The sequence below is a fragment of the Sesamum indicum genome, linkage group LG6, assembly GCF_000512975.1.
Source record: "Sesamum indicum cultivar Zhongzhi No. 13 linkage group LG6, S_indicum_v1.0, whole genome shotgun sequence".
NCBI lineage: Eukaryota > Viridiplantae > Streptophyta > Magnoliopsida > Lamiales > Pedaliaceae > Sesamum > Sesamum indicum.
Window position 1 is genome coordinate 18,939,336 of NC_026150.1, and position 22,071 is coordinate 18,961,406.

General features: G+C 35.7%; 4 protein-coding genes across 6 annotated transcripts; 1 reads left to right on the forward strand and 3 right to left on the reverse strand.

Moving 5' to 3' along the window:
• On the forward strand, nt 295-4,203 carry LOC105165008 (pentatricopeptide repeat-containing protein At4g19220, mitochondrial). Its single transcript, XM_011083884.2, has one exon. It carries the CDS (start codon nt 492-494, stop codon nt 3,372-3,374), a length of 2,883 nt encoding a protein of 960 aa, XP_011082186.1. The 5' UTR covers nt 295-491; the 3' UTR covers nt 3,375-4,203.
• On the reverse strand, nt 6,207-11,939 carry LOC105165009 (ABC transporter E family member 2). The gene is made up of 12 exons (XM_011083885.2): nt 11,780-11,939; nt 11,529-11,648; nt 10,614-10,699; nt 10,419-10,516; nt 10,225-10,342; nt 10,048-10,137; nt 8,942-9,246; nt 8,655-8,850; nt 8,384-8,569; nt 8,028-8,297; nt 6,939-7,184; nt 6,207-6,823 (listed from the first exon to the last, which is right to left on the reverse strand). The coding sequence occupies exons 2-12, from the start codon at nt 11,632-11,634 to the stop codon at nt 6,704-6,706; spliced, it is 1,821 nt and encodes a 606-aa protein (XP_011082187.1). The 5' UTR covers nt 11,635-11,648; nt 11,780-11,939; the 3' UTR covers nt 6,207-6,703.
• Nucleotides 13,261-15,604, reverse strand: LOC105165011 (glycine-rich protein A3). Its single transcript, XM_011083886.2, has 3 exons — nt 15,459-15,604; nt 14,561-14,919; nt 13,261-13,828 (listed from the first exon to the last, which is right to left on the reverse strand). The coding sequence occupies exons 2-3, from the start codon at nt 14,889-14,891 to the stop codon at nt 13,578-13,580; spliced, it is 582 nt and encodes a 193-aa protein (XP_011082188.1). The 5' UTR covers nt 14,892-14,919; nt 15,459-15,604; the 3' UTR covers nt 13,261-13,577.
• Nucleotides 17,842-21,926, reverse strand: LOC105165012 (F-box protein SKIP31-like). Of its 3 annotated transcripts, none has more exons than XM_020695079.1 (9): nt 21,687-21,926; nt 20,416-20,814; nt 20,216-20,289; nt 19,792-19,864; nt 19,427-19,537; nt 19,075-19,249; nt 18,813-18,931; nt 18,291-18,351; nt 17,842-18,205 (listed from the first exon to the last, which is right to left on the reverse strand). In XM_020695079.1, the coding sequence occupies exons 1-9, from the start codon at nt 21,909-21,911 to the stop codon at nt 18,135-18,137; spliced, it is 1,308 nt and encodes a 435-aa protein (XP_020550738.1). In that variant the 5' UTR covers nt 21,912-21,926; the 3' UTR covers nt 17,842-18,134. The 3 variants fall into 3 exon arrangements, with proteins under 3 accessions (XP_020550738.1, XP_011082189.1, XP_020550739.1); XM_011083887.2 differs by having other exon boundaries at nt 21,554-21,829; XM_020695080.1 differs by lacking the exons at nt 17,842-18,205; nt 18,291-18,351 and adding an exon at nt 18,358-18,500.

Here is a 22,071-nt window from a genome sequence, read left to right on the forward strand (position 1 = left end):
CACATTTTGAGATGAGAGTATTCAAACCCAACTATGGGAAGCAGATGGGAAAAGATTATGGAGAAGCAGCATTCTCCTGATAGCAAGTAAGATGAAAAGAATTATCAGTTAAAATTGGTTGTTCAAGTTGAACACACCGAAGTCTTTTTATAAGATTGATTGTGGATCAAAATAGATTTGAAGTACACATTCATACTTATTATGATTCAATCCATATCATATGAGGCTACATCAGTAGTAGTTTTCAGTCCAAATAAAATATTCTACATCTATGAGCTATAACTTATTTATGGGATTTCAAGCTTTCAAAGTTCACAAAGGCCCGACGCGACTTGCCCTCCAAATTATGTGTATATCTACTATTACTCGAATAGAATTAGTTAATTCTCAAAACAACACTGAATTCAGTCACCACATTGAACATCATATATTACGATGTTGTTTGTTCAGCACAGTATTGGTTTAAGGTGAATTTGGCAACAGGCCATGTCATGCTCACTCCTAAAATTCACACCAAATTTACAAAGTCTATTCATAGGCAGTCTCTTGCCAACATTGTCAACAGTTCACCACTGTTTCGTCGTGATTCTCCGAACAAAATCCCCCAAATTCTCTATTTCTCTCAATGCTCTTCGTGGACCCTTTTTCAAGAATTCCGCACACATGCCGTTCTACCAGTCGAAACATCTGTTTCAAGAATTTGGTTCGGGGATTCCCACGTTGCTGGTCGGTTTTCATATGTGCCCCAGTTACTTGATGAAATGTCGGAGAGAAAACAGCAAAAGTCTCAGTGCACCCTTTTGTGGGATGTGTTCAAGATTGTTCAATCTGTTGTCTCGGAACCGAATGTTGAAAATGCGGCAATTGTGCATGCCTTGGCTGTGAAACATGGCTCTCTTGCTGATTTGTGTACCGCCACCTCTCTTCTCACCGTTTACTCAAGATGTAAGGAGTTCGGCTCCGCGGTGGCTTTATTCAGTGAAGTTCTTGATAGAGATGTGGTGTTCTGGAATGCTATGGTGAGTGCATGCGTAGAGAACAGGAGTTTTCAAGCTGCAGTTGGTTTCTTCAGGAAGATGGTCGGCGAGGGGTATGAGTTTGATCCCACAACTCTTGTCATAGTGATTTCTGCATTTGCCGATTTAAGAAGCCTTCGACAAGGTGAGGGTGCTCATGGATTGAGTGTTAAAGCGGGAATGCTTTCGGACACTGTTTTGAGTAATGCTCTGATTAATATGTATGCGAAATGTGGTGACCTGAGTTCATCAGAGTGTGTGTTTGCTGGAGTAAATTGTAAAGACCTTGTTACCTGGAATTCAATTATCAGTGGTTGTTTCTACAATAACCATCCTGAGAAGTCCCTCTGGTATTTTAGACGCATGGCTTCTTATGAAAATCAAGCTGATGATATGAGTATTTCTTGTGCTATTGCAGCATGTACGAGTTTGCAAGAGTTTGGTGTTGGCTTGGCAATCCATGGACTGGGAATCAAATTGGGTTATGGGGAGAACAACCATGTTTCAGTTGCTAACTCTCTTATTTCATTCTATTCTCAATTCCGAGACATCCATGCTACAGCAACAGTTTTTAAAGGGATGGTGGTTAAGAATATAGTTTCTTGGAATGCCATGATCAAAGGGTTCTTTCTGAATGAAGAAGCTGAGGAAGCTTTTTATCTTCTACGTACAATGCAGTTTGTGGCATTGATCCAACCTGATATTGCAACTGTGGTTACTATAATTCCATTTTGTGCTGAACTACTGCTTCTACGAGAAGGAAAAGCTGCTCATGGCTTCACCATTAGGAGAGAGATGGCATCAGAATTATCAGTTATTAACAGTCTCATTAATATGTATTCCAAGTGCAATAATCTGAAGGAAGCTGAGTATTTATTCTTGACCATGCCAAAGAAAGACTTGGTTGCATGGAATACTATGATCTTTGGATATGCCCAAAATGGGCAATCTCAGGAAGCTAAAACATTATTCAAGAACATGCTGGGTTGTTATTCAACTTGCACCTTGCCAACTCTATTGGCTATTACTCCATCTTGTGATTCTCCTGAATCACTTCAATTTGGAAGATCGATTCATGGTTGGAGTATCAAATTGGGTTTTTCAAACAAAATTTTTGCTTTGAATTCCCTCACTCACATGTATATTAGTTGTGGAGCTTTGTTGGATGCTTTTACGTTGTTCAAGGGAATCTCTGCTAAGGCTGATGTTACTGGTTGGAACACTGTTATTGCTGGCTGCACTCAGAAACAACATTTTTGGGAAACTTTAGAATATTTCGACTTATTCAGGAAGGCATCTCAATTCCATGTTAATCCTATAATCTTTGTCAGTGTCGTCTCAGCTTGTGGCAATCTTGGGTTAACATTTCAAGGAAGGTTAATTCATGGTCTTGCTTTTAAAACTGGAGCAGTTACCAATATGCGAGTCCAGAATTCACTGGTGACAATGTATGGCAGATTAGGCGACACAGAGAGTGCTACACTAGCTTTCAACCTTAGTCATGATCATAATTTATGTTCATGGAATTGTGTAATATCTGCTTTGTCACAAAATGAGGATGCTAAAAAAGCACTAGAGTTATTCCGGTCTCTAGAATTCGAGCCGAATGAGAGAACCATTTCCACAGTTCTTTCAGCTTGCACCCAACTTGGGGCCATGACTTATGGAAAACAAATCCATGGACATGTCTTCAGGTTTGGATTCCACCAAAATCCTTTCATATCTGCTGCTTTTGTGGACCTGTACAGCAATTGTGGCAGGTTAGATATTGCTGAACTAGTTTTTCTAAGCTCGCCAGAGAGGTCCGTGGCTGCGTGGAATTCCTTAATATCTGCTTATGGCTTCCACAACTTTGGTTCAAAAGCGATTGAAACATTCCAAGAAATGATTAGGTCTGGGATTCGTCCCACAAACAGCTCATTTACAAGCCTTCTTTCAGCCTGCAGCCACTCGGGGCTGGTCAAAGAAGGGCGCATGTACTATGATAATATGTTCGTCAAATTTAACGTGCAACCTGCCACTGAGCATCATGTGTGCATGGTCAATATGCTGGGTCTGTCAGGAAGGCTCCACGAGGCCTATGACTTCATCAAGAATCTTCCAACACAACCTGATCCAGGCATATGGGGAGCCCTACTAAGTGCTTGCAGTTATCATGGAGATCTTGAGATGGGGAGAGAAGTTGCAGAAATCCTCTTTTCCTTAGAACCGGAAAATGTTAGTTATTACGTGTCGTTGTGTAATATGTATGTTGCTGCAGGTAGATGGGAGGAAGCGGTGGATTTAAGAACTATAATTGAGGATAAACAACTAAAGAAACCAGCTGGTTGCAGTTTCATTGATCTTGGTCTAAGGTAAGATCCTTAAGTCCCTCTTCTTGATCCTGCATTAGTTCCATTACCTGTTTATATTCAACATCATCCCTTTATTTATGATTAGAACTATTTAGCTCTGATTAATTTTTTTATTATGGTTGTTGCTCCAGCATATATCCCATTTAATAATAAAAAAAGCATCAGATACGTCCTTAAATATTCAATTCTACCATTTCAGCCTAAAGTACAAATGAAGTTGTATGTAGTGTCCTACATAAAAATGTTGAATGAGGATGATTAGGCAAAAAACATAGATGTTGATCCTGCTAAAATTCAGTGGTAAATACGGTCAAAAGAGATTCATGGTTGAAATTTTGATTTGCCTTTTCAGCATGTTTTATCAGAATATATTCAGTTTAAATTGTGGCCATAAATAGGTTAAACCCACTTAGAGGTATGTGTGTGTTTTTTTTATTACACTCACGCATCCAACACACACTCACTCAAAGTTCAAACATCCCATATAAAACGTCTTATGTCCAAACCACTGGGTTGTCTTCAGGCTACTCCACTTAAGTTACCTTTTTTTGTTTGTGTAAGTAAATATTAGACTTTGTTGCAAATTCTGTTATATTTAATATATACCAGTCATAGTTGCATGTAGTTTTCATGAGCATATAAAAATGAATTATGGTGTGAGATGAAGAGAAAAAATAAATTTGTGGAAGAAACAATCATGGCCGTAAGGGGATGAGAAAGGAAGAAAAAGTACAATCATTTGATACAAAAATAAGTTGTAATTATGAATTTATTAAAAATATGAAACTTTATGAGAAAAAGAAATGTGGAAAAGGGAAGAGAGGAACGTCGAGTAATAGGTAACAGAAAAAAGAAATTTTAGTTGTGATACTATTAAAAAGTATTAGAAATACTATTAATTCTGACCAAGTTCTTTTTAAAGAAAGAAAAGAATTCAAGGGTAAATTTAAGTATTCAAAAGTTGATAGAATATTGCCTTTTTATAATAATATAAATAAGATACTTAACATTATAAGTTGTTTTCTTAAATAAAAAATATGGGGATAACTACACTCCTCTCCCTTGAGATTTGATGTAGTTATATGTCAACATCTGATTGTTTGAAAAATTACATCTACTATCCTTAAAGTTTGCTTTTGTAACAAATAAGTCCATCTGTTAGACAACATGTATCGAATTGTCGATATTAACAAAAAAATTATATATAAAATTTATTTACCCCCAATTGATTTATTACTAATTTATTGTAGGTCAAATAAATCTTCTTATGATCAAAATTGACCTTATACATTATGAGGTATATCTTAACCGTGATAAGAATAGTTTAGTTGGAAAAGTAATCAGCAATAAGTGTAAATACCAATTTGCATTGATTTATTTTATTTTTAATATCAACAAATTCAATAATTTTGATTGATGGAAAGACGTGTTATATGAAAGCAAACTTCGAATATTAGATATAAATTATAAAAAATTAATATGTAATTACATCAAATCTCAAAAGAAGGGATTTAACTATCCTTGAAATATATAATACATGTTATGTATACGTTAAATAAAATATAAGATAAACTAGGCTTTGAAATAGAAAATTTAATCTAAATTGACAATGTCCACGCGCCCTACAGCTTTTTACTGTTGCACCCTCCGCCCGCTAGTGGTTGGCGATAGGGTTTCTGGATAACTGCCAAAAAGTCGAGCAAATTCTCAGAAGTACCTTCGCGTGTGTTAGATTACTTTTCCGCCAGAGTTTTTATCACATTTTTGCGGATGAACATGATACGCTTTTAGCTTTTGTATGTTGTCGAAATGTAACTAACAACAAAGAGGATTATATTGTAAATCCAAAAAAAAAAAAAACAAAGAGGATTAAGGGTACAATTTTGTGTTATTTTTTTGAAAGTGACTTTGTAATGGCAGGAATTTTTGCTATACACATATTCCATCCTATCCAACATTATGGATTAATTCCTGTGATAATGCCAAAGTGTTGAACAGAAGTACCTTCGCGTGTGTTAGATTACTTTTCCGCCAGAGTTTTTATCACATTTTTGCGGATGAACATGATACGCTTTTAGCTTTTGTATGTTGTCGAAATGTAACTAACAACAAAGAGGATTATATTGTAAATCCAAAAAAAAAAAAAACAAAGAGGATTAAGGGTACAATTTTGTGTTATTTTTTTGAAAGTGACTTTGTAATGGCAGGAATTTTTGCTATACACATATTCCATCCTATCCAACATTATGGATTAATTCCTGTGATAATGCCAAAGTGTTGAAATCTAAGAGATAGTTATGCAATAAGTTAAATCACATGTTTAAACGAGTGATGTGATCAGAAATTATCCCAGGAAGTTGATACTAAAATCAAACTTATTTGTTAAGAGTAATGGTTAGGGGCAGAAATGGAAAATAAACAGAAGACTAAATTTGATGAAACTTAACACAAAAAACTGGGTTAAACATTTCGGTTAATCCAACTTTTAAGTCTATTTAATTTGGTGACCATGACGAGCGGCCCTTAAAACTGCGCAAAGACAGACATTGATTCTGTAAATTCAAATACTACAAAGATCACATCATACATATCTTGCACCAGAACCCTTTTTATGTAATTCTTGTTTGTTCTCAATGAACAATATGATACTCCAAAACCAGTTGAAAGATCACAGTGGCGCAGCAACATGCACACGAAGGAAACCAATATTCACCAAAAGCATCTCTGTTTTCATGTCTAAGACTTCACATTCGTAACACCCAATCGTATTCACCGGGGGAACAGTCAATTCTCCCGTTCATCAAGAAGCCACACTAGCTGTTTTTGTTATCATTGGCTATAAGCATAAAACTCTCCCCTCACTTAATAAAGTTGGACGGCCAACAATCAAACTGCCAAAGCAATACACAGAAATTTACATAACTCACCTCGTCCTTTTCCATATGATAAATGTAAACAATATTTTTCCGCCAATAACAAATGATAAAATAAGGTATAATGGTTGATATGCTCATAACGAAGAACCAAAAAGACATCCTCAGCTACAATTCATCTAAAACGGCCAAAACTGGTGAACAAAAACATCCTGCTCGAAGCCAACTAGCAAGGCTTATCCATAGCCGGTGATAATGTTCATAATGCCGTCAGCAACCACACTTGGTTCACCATGTAAACCAGACCCCATTCATCAAATTAACCCTCAACTTCGACAACCAAAATGAGAAACACTTTCTTCAGTACAGACAGCACCAACGGCAAGGTAGCAGCTTTCACTTAAGGTCCAGGTGCTGGTGAAACTAACTGAGGAGCATTCGTAGCCTGTTAACAATCACATTAGTCATCCAAATAATAATAAGACCCAGCAGACTTCTGCTCCCGGTCCTTGGTTGAGTCCAATTTATTGATTCTGGGACGGTAATTTGTTGGATCTCTTCTGAATGTTATATCCAGGTGCTACATACATCAATAAATGCATTAGTAATAAGATTGACACGTCACACCATACAAGAATTGAAGGGTCAGAAGTCATGAGACCCAAAATTGTTACAATGAATTAGATGGGGCTTACAGATAAGAACAGATTCATTCCAGTCAGCAATGATTGAGGTGAGTTGGCCACACAATCTATGGATGGCTTCCCCTCGTACACAATCACCCTATCCGCAAGGTATGTTGCCATTATAAAGTCATGCTCAACAACAAATGCAGTCTTTTTTGCATGAAGTATAAATCTCTTTATGACTTTTGAAGCAACAATACGCTGCTCAGAGTCGAGATATGCACTAGGTTCATCTATTAAATATATGTCAGCAGGCTGCAAGCACACAAGCAAAGTAAGAAACACAAACGTTAGCCAATATAGCAAAATAGCAAAATCATGAAAAAGGATGTGACCATAGTTAAGCCTATTGAAATTTAATTCTATTTTCTATTTGATATCAATCATCAAGACAACAGTTGACGTATTATTAATCTATTTAAGCAGGCAGCCTATGATCACATGATTGCTTCTCAAGGACTGCTGCTATGAGTAAAAAGTCAACAACTGCAATAGGAGAAGAGGGGCTACTCCCACACATTTGTCATTTTAACGATTGACAAACTACTGCGTCAGTAAACAAATCATAGTGCATAAAAGCAATGCTGCAAAGCAATGTAGAACCATACACAACAAGTGAAGTATCATGACTATATCACAACATTCAAGTGTTTCAAAGAGTTCACCATCTTCACATCCAAAAACTTTCTTAAAGCATAAAATCCAAGCTCTAGACAAAATTTCAAGAAGATACTGACGCGGCGATCCCAAGATGCTGTATATTAGGCCAAAACATGTCCCATTGGACACACATAATATACCATATGGGTTTCATGGCCTCGATTCCCCATATCTATACAAAGAAAATAGCAGGGAACTGGTAAATGATAAAGACACTTCAGTTCCAGTGTCTAAGGAAAAAACAAGTAACTAAGCACTTTCCAGCATCCACCAAAAACCAGAACAGTGGAAAAGACTATTTGAAATGTGTAATGTGAAGGGGGTGTAACTTAAAGTGGACTCCAGGCTGCTAATGAAGAAAATAACTCTTCTTTACTACTGAGCAATAACAATTTCCTAAGAAGCATGTTTATAAGACTATATGAAGAGAAAATTAACCTTTCCAAGACAAAGAGTCAGGGCAACTCTTTGCAATTCTCCACCAGAAAGATTCACAACCTCTTGATCCATTAATTGCTCAATCAGCAGAGGCTTCATCACGTCTGATACAAACTGAGGATGCATATAAGAGTCACGAATTTTTTGATGTAACAGCATTCGAACAGTAGACTGAAATTTAGGACTGATTTTCTGTGGCTTGTAAGAGACGTTGAACTCAGGTATTTCCACATCAGATCCTTCTACTGAATCAGGCTTTAAAAGACCAGCCTAACATGGAGAAGGATACCAAGTTTAGCATAAACAGACTTAACTATCAAGCACTTCATGGAATACACTTCATAAAAGAAACATACCAGCATCCTTATAAATGTCGTTTTGCCTGTCCCATTTTCACCAAGCATCACAATTATTTGGGAATCTGTGAATTCACCTTCCATGACCTTAAGTTTGAAGTTGCCCTGAGTTTTAGTCATGGTTGGATATTTGTATCTTGCATAAGTCTCAATTTCCTCCGCACTTTCTTGGGGAGTCTCAGCAACCTGGAAGGAAAAGTAAATTAAAGACGATTTAATTGGCATGACCAACGCCAAACTTCCAGAAAAAAAATGATGGAAAGAGGCTTACCTTAAACGTAAGAGATTCATCCCGAAACCTTAGATTCTCGGTGGGGACAAATCCAGCCAGAAATATATTAATTCCTTCTCTGACAGAGAATGGAAGGGTTACCACCCCATAGACACCAGGTTTTCCATAAAGGCAGCAGATGAAGTCAGATAAATAATCAAGCACACTCAGATCATGCTCCACGACAATCACGTAGCTGAAAAGAAAAATATCGACCATTTAAATTGTCATATAGAGAAAGCTGAAGGCCCAAACACCAAAACGAGTAGATCTGTAACATCACAAACCTATTAGGCCGAAGCAAGGATCTAATAACTTGAGCAGCTTTGAGCCTCTGTTTCACATCAAGATAACTCGAAGGCTCATCAAACATATAGATCTCTGCATTCTGTACGGCTACAACAGCTATAGCAAATCTCTGAAGCTCTCCACCAGATAAATCTCCCACATTCCGGTCCATAACCTGATTCAACTCAAGATCGACACCAAGTTCCCCTTTCATATCTCTTTCATCTTTCTGTTCAAGAACTTGCCCAACATTGCCTTGAACAGCTTTTGGGATGTGATCAACGTACTGGGGCTTGATGATTGCCTGGTGAAGATGCATGGCAGACAGATATAGCATAATAATTAACAGAGAAACCATAGATAAGCAGAAAGAAACTATAGGCCATTCAAAAAGCAAAGTAGTCACATAAGCAAACAGGGAACAAAATAATTCACTTGGATGTAATAATTAATTCTGAACATAATGCTACTTTCATATGAAAAATTTATCAAATTATAGATATCCTAGATGCATATGTATGAACAGGACCTGCATGGCAAGATATCAAAATCATAACTACCTACTTAAGAAGGGCAGGCCTCAGCATCTCAGTTTACTATCCAATCAATGGTTTGAACTTCCAAAAAGTGTACTTCAGGACCTTGGTCTGCTAAATGGGTAAACGAAAGCAGCATCTCTGGTCTAAGAAAAGATTTTCTGATTTTATGCACATCATTCAAGGGACAGCAGTAGGAATTGCTGAAAGCTGGAGGAACATTGAAGAGCTTCAAATATTCAATAATGATGCACAAGACAAACATACTTAAGCTTAACTAGAGATAGCCATATACTCTCAAAAGATATGCGAAACAGAGGGGCTACATTTCTAAGTAAAATGTCTTTTGCAATTTTTTGCTGAGACAGATGTCATTCAACATCAATCAAATGCAGAAACAATGTGAAAAAGAATCACGCAATCTACTCATTCAAGAAACCTACAACCTGAAATCCAAGATCAAACTGAAAGATCTTTAAAAAGAGAGCAGGAGTCAATCTATGGACAAGCAAGCAAAGTTACAAACCAATGAGGATCCACGTTGGATCGATACCTTCTACAGAACTCACCTTCAAGTTATCTTCAAGAATACGAGTGAAGTAATTTTGCAGCTCCGATCCCCGGAAGTAGGTCAAAATTTCCTGCCAGTCAGGAGGATTCTGCAACAAATATTAACCAGAAAATGTTAAAAAAAACATAGGTAGGTCCAGAAAGGGAAATTTTAAATGGGGGCTAAATGAGATTACATTAAAGCGTCCCAAGTTAGGTTTAAGTTTTCCAGCCAACACTTTAAGCGCAGTCGATTTTCCAATTCCATTAGTACCAACCAAGCCAAGAACTTGGCCAGGTCGAGGAACAGGTAATCTGCAAGAAATTTGAGTTCCAATCAGAAAGCAATAGCCAAAATCCAATTGGCAAGGAAGCTGCAGCGGTCACCAACCTATGCAACTTGAAGGTGTTAGGACCATAACGATGAGTCGTATCCTTATCCAAGTCTTTTGGTAGATTGATAATCTGGATTGCTTCAAATGGGCATTTCTAAAAAAACAAGCAAAACAAAATGATGAGTTGGGCAAATGCTGTTGATTCGGCATTGGGTGGAGGAAGATTATGTCTGTTCTCATATTGGACAAACCTTCACACAGATACCACATCCAATGCACAATTCCTCTGAGATGAAAGCAATTTTGGATGCAGGAGTCACCTCAATGCAAAGTTTACCTGCAACCATATAAGCAAGTATATGAATGTCATGCTAACGGGAAAATCAATTCCTAATTGATACATCATACATGAGCTTTAAGCTAGAACAATATCCCATGTTTCCCATACTAGAAGCAAAAATAGATTAAGAAAAGTCACAAGGAACTTTCTGGTTTTGACAGAAAACCTAAAAGTAATCACAGGCTAAGGCTCCACATGCAGAAACAAGCACCTTGTGCATTGTGGTTAACATCAAGTGAGATAGCATTTGGTTCATGGATTTGGTTGAGAAATTATACTGTGGATATGAACTAATTCACATAGTAATCTTCCTATCATTCTAAGCAAGATTTTCATATTATGCTTCATTTGAATTGGATAGAGCTATAGATTACACTGTAATAAGCATTAACATACAAATTTACTATTGTTAAAGCAATCACATACACACATGTATCTTGAACACTTGCACCTATACATTTTTATTACTTGATTTATTCTATTTCATACATTAGCATACATTAGTTTATACAATAATGACAACAGCCACATTCATTCAGACCCCCCTGAAGATTCAACTACTAGTGAAATATTATCAACAAACAGCCATTGATTCGACCAATAGAAGAAGCTCACCAAGTTCGATACAAAACCAAGTAAAAATGCTACAGATGTTAAACTCTCGTGATGCCCATTAAAAGTCGCAATCTTCAACTCATAAATTATCATCCACCAGTCACACAACAACCATAAAGCAGAATCCAATTCCCGATCTGAACTCCACAAGAAGTTTAAAAAAATACGTAAACGGAGACAAATTAACCCCGAAAAAATGGCTAAAAATTACCTGTTTTGACAACAGGGCAACTCTTTTTGCACTCCTGACGACATTTTTTCGGCTTGCACTTGTCTGAGCTCACTATAGCGATACGCGTCAGCTTCTGATCCGCCATCTCTCTCAATTCAACTGGTTATTATCAAAAAAAAAAAAAAAAAAATTCCACCAAAATCAAAACCCTAAGCCGAATTTGATTCAGAAAATATAACATTACACACTTATATACATATACTGAGCAAAAAAATCGAAAGAGCAGGCACCTGGGGGATGAGAGATTCGGAGAGGGCGGAGGCGGTGATGATGTAACGGTGGATACGCGCAAAAGAGAGTACTGGTGCGAGGTGCTAGGGTTCCAACTACACAGAATAAACAAACCCTTTTTCCCCTTTTTCTTTTTCTTTTTTTCTTTTTTTTTTTTTTTATATGTTATAATTATACAATACGCCTCTCACACTTACAGGTATTGCCCTTTATTGGATATATATATGAATTGACAATTATGCCCCCAAACCTATCACATGAATTAGATTTTCATGGCTATTTTTATTATATATCTGAATCTGATTATTTTGCTGTTTTTTTAATTAATAATTGGAAGTATACTCCATCTGCAGATATAATTCAAATTTTATATATTATTTTAATTAGTATAAAATAGATTATATTAACATTCATCTCCTTAAAAAGAATTAATATTTAAAAATAATCAAATTTAAATATATTTTAATAAAAATGTAATTTAGAGAGATTCCTGTAAAAATAGCTACCCCTGAGAATACTTTAATTTGCAGTATAATTACCACACTTTTCCTTTCATATAATAAATAGTATATATATGCATTTTTTTCTAAATTTTTTAGTTAATTACATTTAAATTCCTTTTGAAAATGCAAATTACATTTACATCTGAAAAAGTTTTAAAATTATACTTGCTACACTTTTTAAAATTTTGCTGGTTATACATCAGGATTTGATATATATATTGAATAATGTTAATATTATTAAATTTTTCTCCCTATAAATACAAAATCATTATATGAAAATATTAATGAAGAGTAAAATTAAAAATTTATATAATTGTTTTTAGCTAATGCAAGTGCTTTCTTCATTTTCTTTTTGCTATGGTTTGGTTTCAAGCTTGCAGCTATATTTTCTTTGTAGCTTCATACTAACGTAGTTCAATGTCTGAATCCAAGAGTTCCCAAAATCGAAATTTAGGATAACAATAAAATTGAGATCCCAAAATTTGAAATTTCAGACTAAATAAAGTAGACTCCGTTCTTTTTGTATTGTATCACACAGTAATATAAATATTAATTTACTCTGAGAAAACCCAAATTCAAAGATATATTGGAACAATTCAATAAGAAGTGAACTTAAAAAATAGGTAAAATTGTCTAGGATCATGATATAAATCATGACTTCACACAAGTTTGAACTTTTAATAGTAGTTGTTGACACAAATTTATTTAAAACACAAGTTTACTTAAAAGAGAAAAAAACGTGATTATCACCCTGAGAGGAATCTGAAACCAAAAGCGCACTGCAGTCGAAGAGAGCCCCCGCCCCCATCCTTGGGCACTTAACTTCAGTTTCCCCTCATAGCTTCACACCAAGAACATCGAACCCTCCCCGCGCGCACGTTTATCAGGAGAAGAGAAACAAAAGCGCGAGGTGCACATTTCTGACTGTTTGCTCGTATGAAGTCAAGTGCAATCGTGTCAGCAATTACAAGGGAGACTAATTATACAAAATAGACAACAAGTTATGAGGAATATAAGTCATTTCATACATATTGCAAGCCGAAATACTGAAACAAGTAAAACCCCAGCCTACACATCAGGCCAAATAACAATCATAACATAACTATATTTTCTTCTTTCCCGCTCAACTGCTCTCAGTAACTAAGTGCATGTTGCCGGTACAACAGTATGCTAGCGCCGGTGGACATCAATCACACGCGTACATCCGAAAGTAAAAGAACTAGATATAGCAGACACATTGGCTGCTTTAATTTTTACAGTCCAGGATTAAATCATAGTTATATTCTGTAGTAAATCACTTCCACTTCTTGAATTTGCCTCCGTGCATGCCAAATCCTCCGTGCTTTCCCTTATGCTTTCCTTTGCCATGCTTGAATTTCCCCTGCTTGAATTTCCCATGACCATAGTGACCCATACCGTGACCATACTGACCCATGCCGTGACCATACTGACCATGGTGACTGCCATGCGCCAAATGGGCAACACCAGCGGCGGCTGCAGCAGCGGCAGCACCTCCTGCTAGCATGGCTCCCATAGATCCCCCTCCTGAAAAGCAAACTCCTCATTTAGCGGCCCAGCAGCACCCACGAGTAGAACATTTCAATAAAATCACATGAGAAGTATGCCAAGTAAACTGCATATACAATGAGGAAGTAATTTATATATGCAATAAAACAATGAAATACCCATGACTTGCAGCACAAAGTTCAGCATGAAGAAGTAATACTTCCCCTTCAAAAGGGTGCTAAACAGGATGGCGCAGATGTTCACACGACTGAAGCCCCTTGCATGTGGACCAAAAAAACTAATAGAAATCCGCCAAAATTAAAGAATCCAAATGAGCTAGAGAAATTGTGGTTCTCAGCAGACAACATCTCCATTTAAATTCACATACTTCCAACATTCCATTAGTGCGGATTCATATTGATATAACTCAAGTCCTTTAGTGTGTGGATTCAGATTGATATATAACTCCTAGATATCTCCCTCCCACATCGCTGAGGGGGTATCTCATATAAAGTGCTTCCCCTTTGAGTTGTTACCTCAAAATGCACTTCTGCCATCTATTAACTGAATTATAGTAAATTTCTCCATGCCCTTCTGTAATACTGTGTCTGTGTCCCAACTTTCCTTATGAAAACAAACTCAAAAAAAAACCTATCATCCTCAACTTCTAATCATTCCCATGGAGAACACCACATCTAAATAATGTAACAAACCACTTTACCAAACAGCACATTAGGACCAAAATGTTACAAATGAATATCGGAACAGCACCTGAGTGATGATGACCAGATGGAGCATGATGACCAGATGGACCAGGATAACCTGATGGCGGATAGCCTTGCTGTGGATAACCAGATGGTGGATAGCCGCCTTGTGGTGGATAGCCGCCTTGTGGTGGATAGCCCCCTTGTGGTGGATAGCCCCCTTGCGGTGGATAGCCAGATGGTGGATAGCCGCCTTGTGGAGGGTAACCTCCAGGTGCAGGCGGGTACTGTCCAGGGGGGTAGTGCCCACCAGGTGGATGCCCGTGTGTAACATTATGGGCCAAATTAGAGAAGAACCCTCTGTCAGATTCATTATGTTTATCCTCTCCACCTCCCATTCTCTCTGATCTCAATTAAAACTATCACCTGAAAGACCATGCACCATAAGACGAGGCAGGACGTGCATATGAAGATGACTTGAGAAAAATGATATTCAACGAAACAGATTCGCACTTCTTTCATCAATTAATATCAAGAAATAGGTTAAATAAAATCCACATCAAATTCACATGCAAACCCCTTCACTATCACCCACAAGTCATAACTATTTAGCGAAACACATGCATCGCAATTACCCCAATTGAAATTATCCCCAATCAGACAAGCCGACACACCTCTTTCCGGAGAAAGAGCAAAAATCTCAACCAACATGAATCACAGTAAACCTAAACCAACTTCCTCATGAAAACATCAAGAAAACAGATAGAAAATCAGCCAATCCCGATCCTGAAGGGCATGATCCATATCACATCCATATACTTACAATGAAAAAGGCAATAAAACTCAACGATCACAAGACACTATCATCTCAAGCTATCTTGCAAAAGTTTTATAGGAGAAAATACATCTCGTCTACATGTGGGTGTGTGTATGAGAGAGAGAAAGAGAGGGGGGGAATGGGTTACCTTGAAAAGCGCTCTGCAAGACGTGCGGTCGAAGTAGAACTGAATGTGAGAAGAAGAGAGGTGTTTCCGCTGCCTGAATATTTATAGCGAAAGGAGTGTTCTCTTCTGATTTCAGATATTGATTCCACGCGTTACTTAAACGCGTATATGACGTGTTTCCTGCACTACCCTTGGCACGTGCCGCGTGTGCATAAGGCCGGGCCTCCTCTAAATTATGTATCAATTCTTTAAATTTAAAAAAAATTGAATTAAAATTTATATTTATTTTCGAATAATTTATTATTTTTCCTGACAAGGTTATACTTATACATACATTATACATTAATGTCTGTAATGAAGTATATATTCACACTTATTAGATAAGTTGATCATAAAAAGTTGATTTGTATAAGTGAGTAATAAACTAATTTGAAATAAATATGAACTTTCATTCAACTTTTTTATTAATATTAGCAAATCATAATTTTAATTGATGGAATGATCTGTTTGTTAAATAGAAATAAATATTAAGTGTACACAAATATAATTTTTTAAAATACAGAAGGTATACGTGTAACTACATCATACTTCAGAGAAAGCAGTGTAGCTATCCCATTTAATTATGCAAAACATATTTATTATCTTAAAATAATATTTTTTTTATTTATCAATAATATTCTATTCGTATACATTTAAGATTATTAAAAATATCAATTCTGATCCTTTTCAAATTTTATTACATTAAATGCATATAATAATTGCTAAAACAATACATAAATATAATAAAAATTCACATTTGCACACGACAATATGCTCCCATGGATAAATGATATACAAATATTTAGCTAAACTTTGAATCTTTACGATAAATTTAATCTGAATAAAATTTGATGCATTTAAAAATATTGTACGATAAATAAATTAATATTTATTATATAACTGACGTATAATGTCAACGATCAGTTTCATGATAAGTAATATATACCAGGAGTGTTTGTAAATGCTGTAAAAAAACGTTTTTCAACTTTCCGCTAAAAAACAACACTTTTGAAATAACTGAAATGTCAGCTTCTAATTTTGAAATAATCAAAAATAATATTTTTAGGCTAAAAGTTAGAATCATTTGAAGGATGCTTTTAGCTGTTTTGATTTTTTTTTTTTTGTAAATATATTCAATTTTGTTTTTGACTATTTTATCTTTATTATAATATATTAATAATCTTAATTCAACTTTATCGCTTTTAATTTATGTCTACAAATATATATTTAAAGCTTATTTTGGAGTTTTCAAACAATTTGAATAATTTAAATACACTTTCACATATTTAATACTTTTTGTATTTTATTTACTATATCATTTAATTATATTATTTCGTTGACATATTGTTATTTGATTAATTAATAAAATAACTTTTTTCTTTTTTTTTTGCTATTAAGCAAATTTAATTGTTGTGTGTGAATCAATAATTATATTACTTAGTGGGAGCATTATTAAATTAAATATATCTTTTAATGTCTTTTAAAAAATAAATATAAAATATAATTATGAAACTAAATGTTATCATTTTTGGTGAAAAATAATTATCATTGACAAACAACAAATGAAATAATACGCAAAAATAATATCTTTTTAACATATAGTGACAAAATCATCTTTAACCAACTAAATTTATTTTTGGAAGTGATTTTTTTTAAAATACTATTTAATTTAACTTTTAATTTATTTTTTACACGAACACTATTCACTCCTAATTCTATTACAACTTCAACTCTTTTTAGAGAAATCACTTCTATGAAAATAGAAGTTTTTGCAAACATTCCATTATTCTGCGGTTGATTAAGTGTAAAAGTCCCCGAATTTTGAAATCAAAGGTCCATTAGTTGGTAAATTTTAATATCCTATTGCCCAACTTCATTTTCTTGTTGAAAATAATATATATATATATATATATATAACTAAGTTATTATCACTTTATTTGACTTTGATATCCAAGGGTAAACTACAGTAGCAATCCCTCAAATTATACTCTACTACATGGACACCCTATCCTTTACAAAATTACAAATACGCCCATTGAGTTTGTGTTAATAATTTTATAAAAACACCTCCTATTTATTGACAAAACACTACATAAACACCCATTGTGGTGCATTACACTGGCTAACTTGCATCCCCTCAAGAACTGCATTTGTATTTTACAAATGATACAAGTGTTCCTGTAATTAGAACTAACTCCTGAGAGTGCCAATGTGGTTCACACATAATTTAAAGATTTATTCATTCAGTATTATAACAGCAACAGATGCAAATATAGTCATAAATCATCTATTAATCACTGAAAAGTTATTCCCATGTAATAACACATTTGTTCGTTTCACTTAAAAACAAAACTCACATACGATAAGATTCTTAAATCAAAGTCCTCCTGCAAAAGAGAGAGCGTATGTCCATTTTGATTTGAGCTCTGGTCTGTGATTTACTGTCAATAGCAACTGATCATAGCAAAAATGGATACTCGAACAGCTCTACCAAAAATAATGGAATATAACAAAGCTATTGCAAAGAAGAAGCTCGAAAAGCGACTAATTTATAAAACCAAAAGTTTCATACTCAGAAAAAGCTTAAATAAAACTAGCTAAGGAATGTCGCAGGATCCCATAAAGTCCAGGCAATCAGACTATACAGATGAAAGTGGATCAGCAAAACCTTAAAGCAGCTTCCAGTTCTTTCTCATCTTCACAATTGTATCCGAGTAGATAAGCCCTAGCTGATGCATAAATGTACATATAATCAAAAAAAGGAAAAGAGGTCATGAACACTTTGCAGTTTTTGAGACAAGAAATAGTTCATACCAAAGCGTCCGGATCCCATGAAAGGCTCTGCTTCATCTGCACCACCACCTTGTTGCTGTTCCTAAATTTTCAACCCACGGAAAGAAAAGCAATCCCAACTTAATCAAAATGACAAAGAAAACACCAAGGAGGGAGATAACCGTGTTGCATGTTTCTCTAGGAGATTTACAGATATGTATGCAAGATATGAGCCCTAATCATGGACAGCATCTGCAAAAGGAGGAACAAGCTTATTTGACCCCAAAATATTTTAGTAATAATTAGTGGAGATTCAAAGAAACTGTTCTCCAAATGGTTTTCTTATCTAGCTTAGTTCACTTTATGAGACGTTCGTAATACCAACATGCATTCCAAAAGAATCCTCTTAAAACCAAGTACGATAACAAGGATGCAACTTTCAGAATCAATAGGTCATCAGACAATTGAAGCGATAAGAAAACTCCATGCTCACAAGCAAACCAATCAAGCTTCCCACATTGCCAATATGCTAAAAGTTACTAGTCAGAAGGGAAAATGTATTACAGCATCGGGTTCCATCTCAGCTGGTGAGAGTAATCTGTCAAAACTTCGTCCTGAGATTGTGCAGACCAATAGTTCATTTGTGGGATCCATAATAACTTCTTTGCATGTATCATCACAAACTGCACAAACAGAAAGGAAAACCAATATCTCTAAGTATCCTGGACAAGCAAGAGAGAGTTTGACTTCTTATAAGTTATGACAATCCTATTCAGCCTCTATGCATCATCATTTTATTCTGCCAAAGGATGAGATCATATCTCACCATGAACATTTCCAGTCTTTTCACAGACAAATACATCTCCAATATGATAGTAAGTGCAATTTTCCCCAGAACATGCATGATTGACAACCACCGTGTCAGCCAGGCCTCTGCTACTCTTCCAAATTGAGACTTGATCAGCAAGTGTTTTGTCGAGAATTATTCGATCATCATTCACCTTAACATCACATAGTAAATAAACATTAAAGCAGCATGCTCTTAGATACATGAAGGCCGGAGTAGATTCATAATATTCTCATGGGATGTTGAATAACCTATTCATCAATAATCACATTCGCATGAAATTGCATGTATCTTCAGAAAAGCATTTCCTCAAACAGTTAATTATGTTTACCTGAGAAGGATTAGGTGCTTGACTTCTCTTTGCCACCTGCATTTGGATATAATATTCTTTGAATTCGGACGGGCAGTTTCGCACAAACTCTGCCATATCTTCCTCATCACGCTGTGAAGCAAATGTAATAAGAGGTAAACTTTAAATCTTCAAATGATCTAATGAAAATATAAAAATCATTGGAGGACTCAACATGAAGCTATAGTGTCTATCTAACAAAAAGGAAAGTCGAAAAAGATAAACAAACAGTATGTGACAACACAGTCCTCCATTTATGAAGGGTTAAGATAAGATTAAGCATTTTCACACTGTAATTTTACTTTGTTAAAAAATGACAGAACTTAAAACTTAGAAACCAAACTTGCCTGGATGTAAAGCTTCTTCCAAGCACATTCACGCGGCTTTTTAGGTGGCAATAGACCCCACCGCATACAATATCTACATGCAGCAAATATATAAATTTTCTCATTCGAAGTGTATAGATGAAAATATATATGTGGACGATTGCAAGTTTCTAGGATGCACAGACCAGACATAGCTGCCCATGGAAAACAGCAAAAAGGGAGTATCTTATCAGATTGTTCATCAACATACAAGTGCAATATGACCAAGCAGAACATGAAAAAGATGTCACAACAGCAATAATCATGCAGAAAAAAGCATTAGTAGAAAGGTAAGAAATCCCCTCTGTTGGACCAGGCTCTGTTTTTCTTTTTCTTTTTACTTTTTTTGGTTTGTGGGTGGGGTGGTTGGGGCTGGTGAAAGGGGAGCAGAGGAAAGAGTACTAACAGGCGACGCCACAAGGATTCGTCTGCAGAGGCAAAATTTAGGAATCTACAAACCATTGAGCAAGAAACAAGGTCCTGCAGTTCCATTATAAGAAAAGTATAAACTATGTCAATAAAAAACCACTCAACAAAAAACAACAAACCCCAGGTTGAAACACACACACACACACATTGTGCAAAATATTGGACAAATCCAGATACCTCGGAAGAGAGAAATTTGAGGATGTGAAACAACAACTCAGGAGGAATCCGACTGAACATCCCCGACTCAATCCTCCAAGGCAACTGTCTATTCTCAGTGCTACGTTTTCCATCATTTTTATTGTTGCCCACAACCATATTATTCTTTTTTGGAGGTGATGGTGCAGCTTCAATTTCACTTTCCAGCTCAACCGATGACAAAGATGACGACGATAATGATCTTACAGCCCTCAATAATCCTTTATCGCTAAGTTCACCCTCCTCAATTCTAATTTTCTTTGCTTCTTGTTGCTCCTTCTCCTCCTGTTCACTTAGCTCACCCTCTTCAATACGCAACCTCTTTCCATCTCTTTCTTCCTCTCCATATTCATTTTCGTCTTCCATTGTTTCCGCCTTTTCCTGAAACACAATACCGCAGAGTTACTTGCATGGACAGGCAATTTTTGTCATAATTTTTTTTCCCAAAGAATTGTAATTTTCTAATGAAGGCAACCCAATCCAATTTTCAAAAGGCATGAAAGATAGGATGCACTTCATGCATACATGATTGCAAAAAAGTAAGATAAATAATCAATCTTTAGGATGCAACGTACAAAATGTCAGAAAAAAATGCAAAGAACATAATTATTTGGGAAAGAAAAATACTTATAGAAAACATTATCCTTTTATTGCAATTGGGTACACTAAATAGCTGAACAAATATAACTGGTGGCTGAGTGTTCATAACTATTTTTTATTCAACCACATAAAGTTTAAATAAACTAACAAAGTGGACAAAAGCTTACAATTGCAGCAATTTCAGTTTCCAATATATAAATGTTTTAGTTATTTTGCAGAACAATGCTTCTTAAACAATATAAAAACAAACACCAGGTAAAATAGGAATTCTCACATCATGCTGACAAAACTAATAATAGACCTGAGCCCAGAAGTACGAATTTTACCTTTAGCACATCAATTCGGAGGAAAATATTACAAAAACATAAAATTATTTAACGGACCAACCAAACCCATGAGGATCCATCTCACGTCAAATTATAATAAACATCTAAATAGCCCCCAAACAAAACAAAAATAAATATGCAGATTAACATAAATCAGAAAACAAAATTCTTAAAAAATCATAGGACTTGTATACCAGATCGGAGAGTTCAGACAGGACCTCGGACTCGAGAAAATGAGCGAGGCTTTCGGCTTCGTCATCAGAAGCCATGGAAATAGAGAATACTAAAACTCTTTTGAATTCTAACAAAATCAAAAGATATTCATACAAGAACAGTATGTCTACGGATGGCTTGAGGTGGTACGAGGCAACAATCGCCGGCGAATTGAGATGGAGAGCATCGGAGAATCTGAGCCGTTGATTTATCTGCGGGGCGGAAATTGGGAGAATAGGGATGAGGAGAGAGAAGGGGCGAAATTCGGGGGTGGGTCGCGTGAAGTTGCCTCCCGGGTCGGGTTATGCGATGAAATTGCTTATATCCTATTGTGAGCATGGGTCGGGTTAGTCCAAATATGGGCCCCGTCGGATGCACTTGACCCGAAACCGAAATATCTAATAGGCTAACAATTTCATTTCATCTTATCGCATTATTTCAGTGAAAATAAATTAAATGCAATGAGTTTGGTTGAAATAAAGAATGTTTTAGCATATAA

Coding starts and splice junctions, on each gene's coding strand:
- LOC105165012 (XM_020695079.1), bottom strand. CDS start 21,911: ATGCTCACAATAGGATATAAGCAATTTCATCGCATAACCCGACCCGGG. Junction 20,815..21,686: donor TCCGTAGACATACTGTTCTT/GTATGAATATCT, acceptor ATTGTGTTTCAG/GAAAAGGCGGAAACAATGGA. Junction 20,290..20,415: donor TCAAATTTCTCTCTTCCGAG/GTATCTGGATTT, acceptor ATGGAACTGCAG/GACCTTGTTTCTTGCTCAAT.
- LOC105165011 (XM_011083886.2), bottom strand. CDS start 14,891: ATGGGAGGTGGAGAGGATAAACATAATGAATCTGACAGAGGGTTCTTC. Junction 13,829..14,560: donor ATCTGGTCATCATCACTCAG/GTGCTGTTCCGA, acceptor TTTGCTTTTCAG/GAGGGGGATCTATGGGAGCC.
- LOC105165009 (XM_011083885.2), bottom strand. CDS start 11,634: ATGGCGGATCAGAAGCTGACGCGTATCGCTATAGTGAGCTCAGACAAG. Junction 9,247..10,047: donor TTCTTGAAGATAACTTGAAG/GTGAGTTCTGTA, acceptor CATCTTCACCAG/GCAATCATCAAGCCCCAGTA. Junction 8,851..8,941: donor TCCTTGCTTCGGCCTAATAG/GTTTGTGATGTT, acceptor TTTTCTTTTCAG/CTACGTGATTGTCGTGGAGC.
- LOC105165008 (XM_011083884.2), top strand. CDS start 492: ATGCTCACTCCTAAAATTCACACCAAATTTACAAAGTCTATTCATAGG.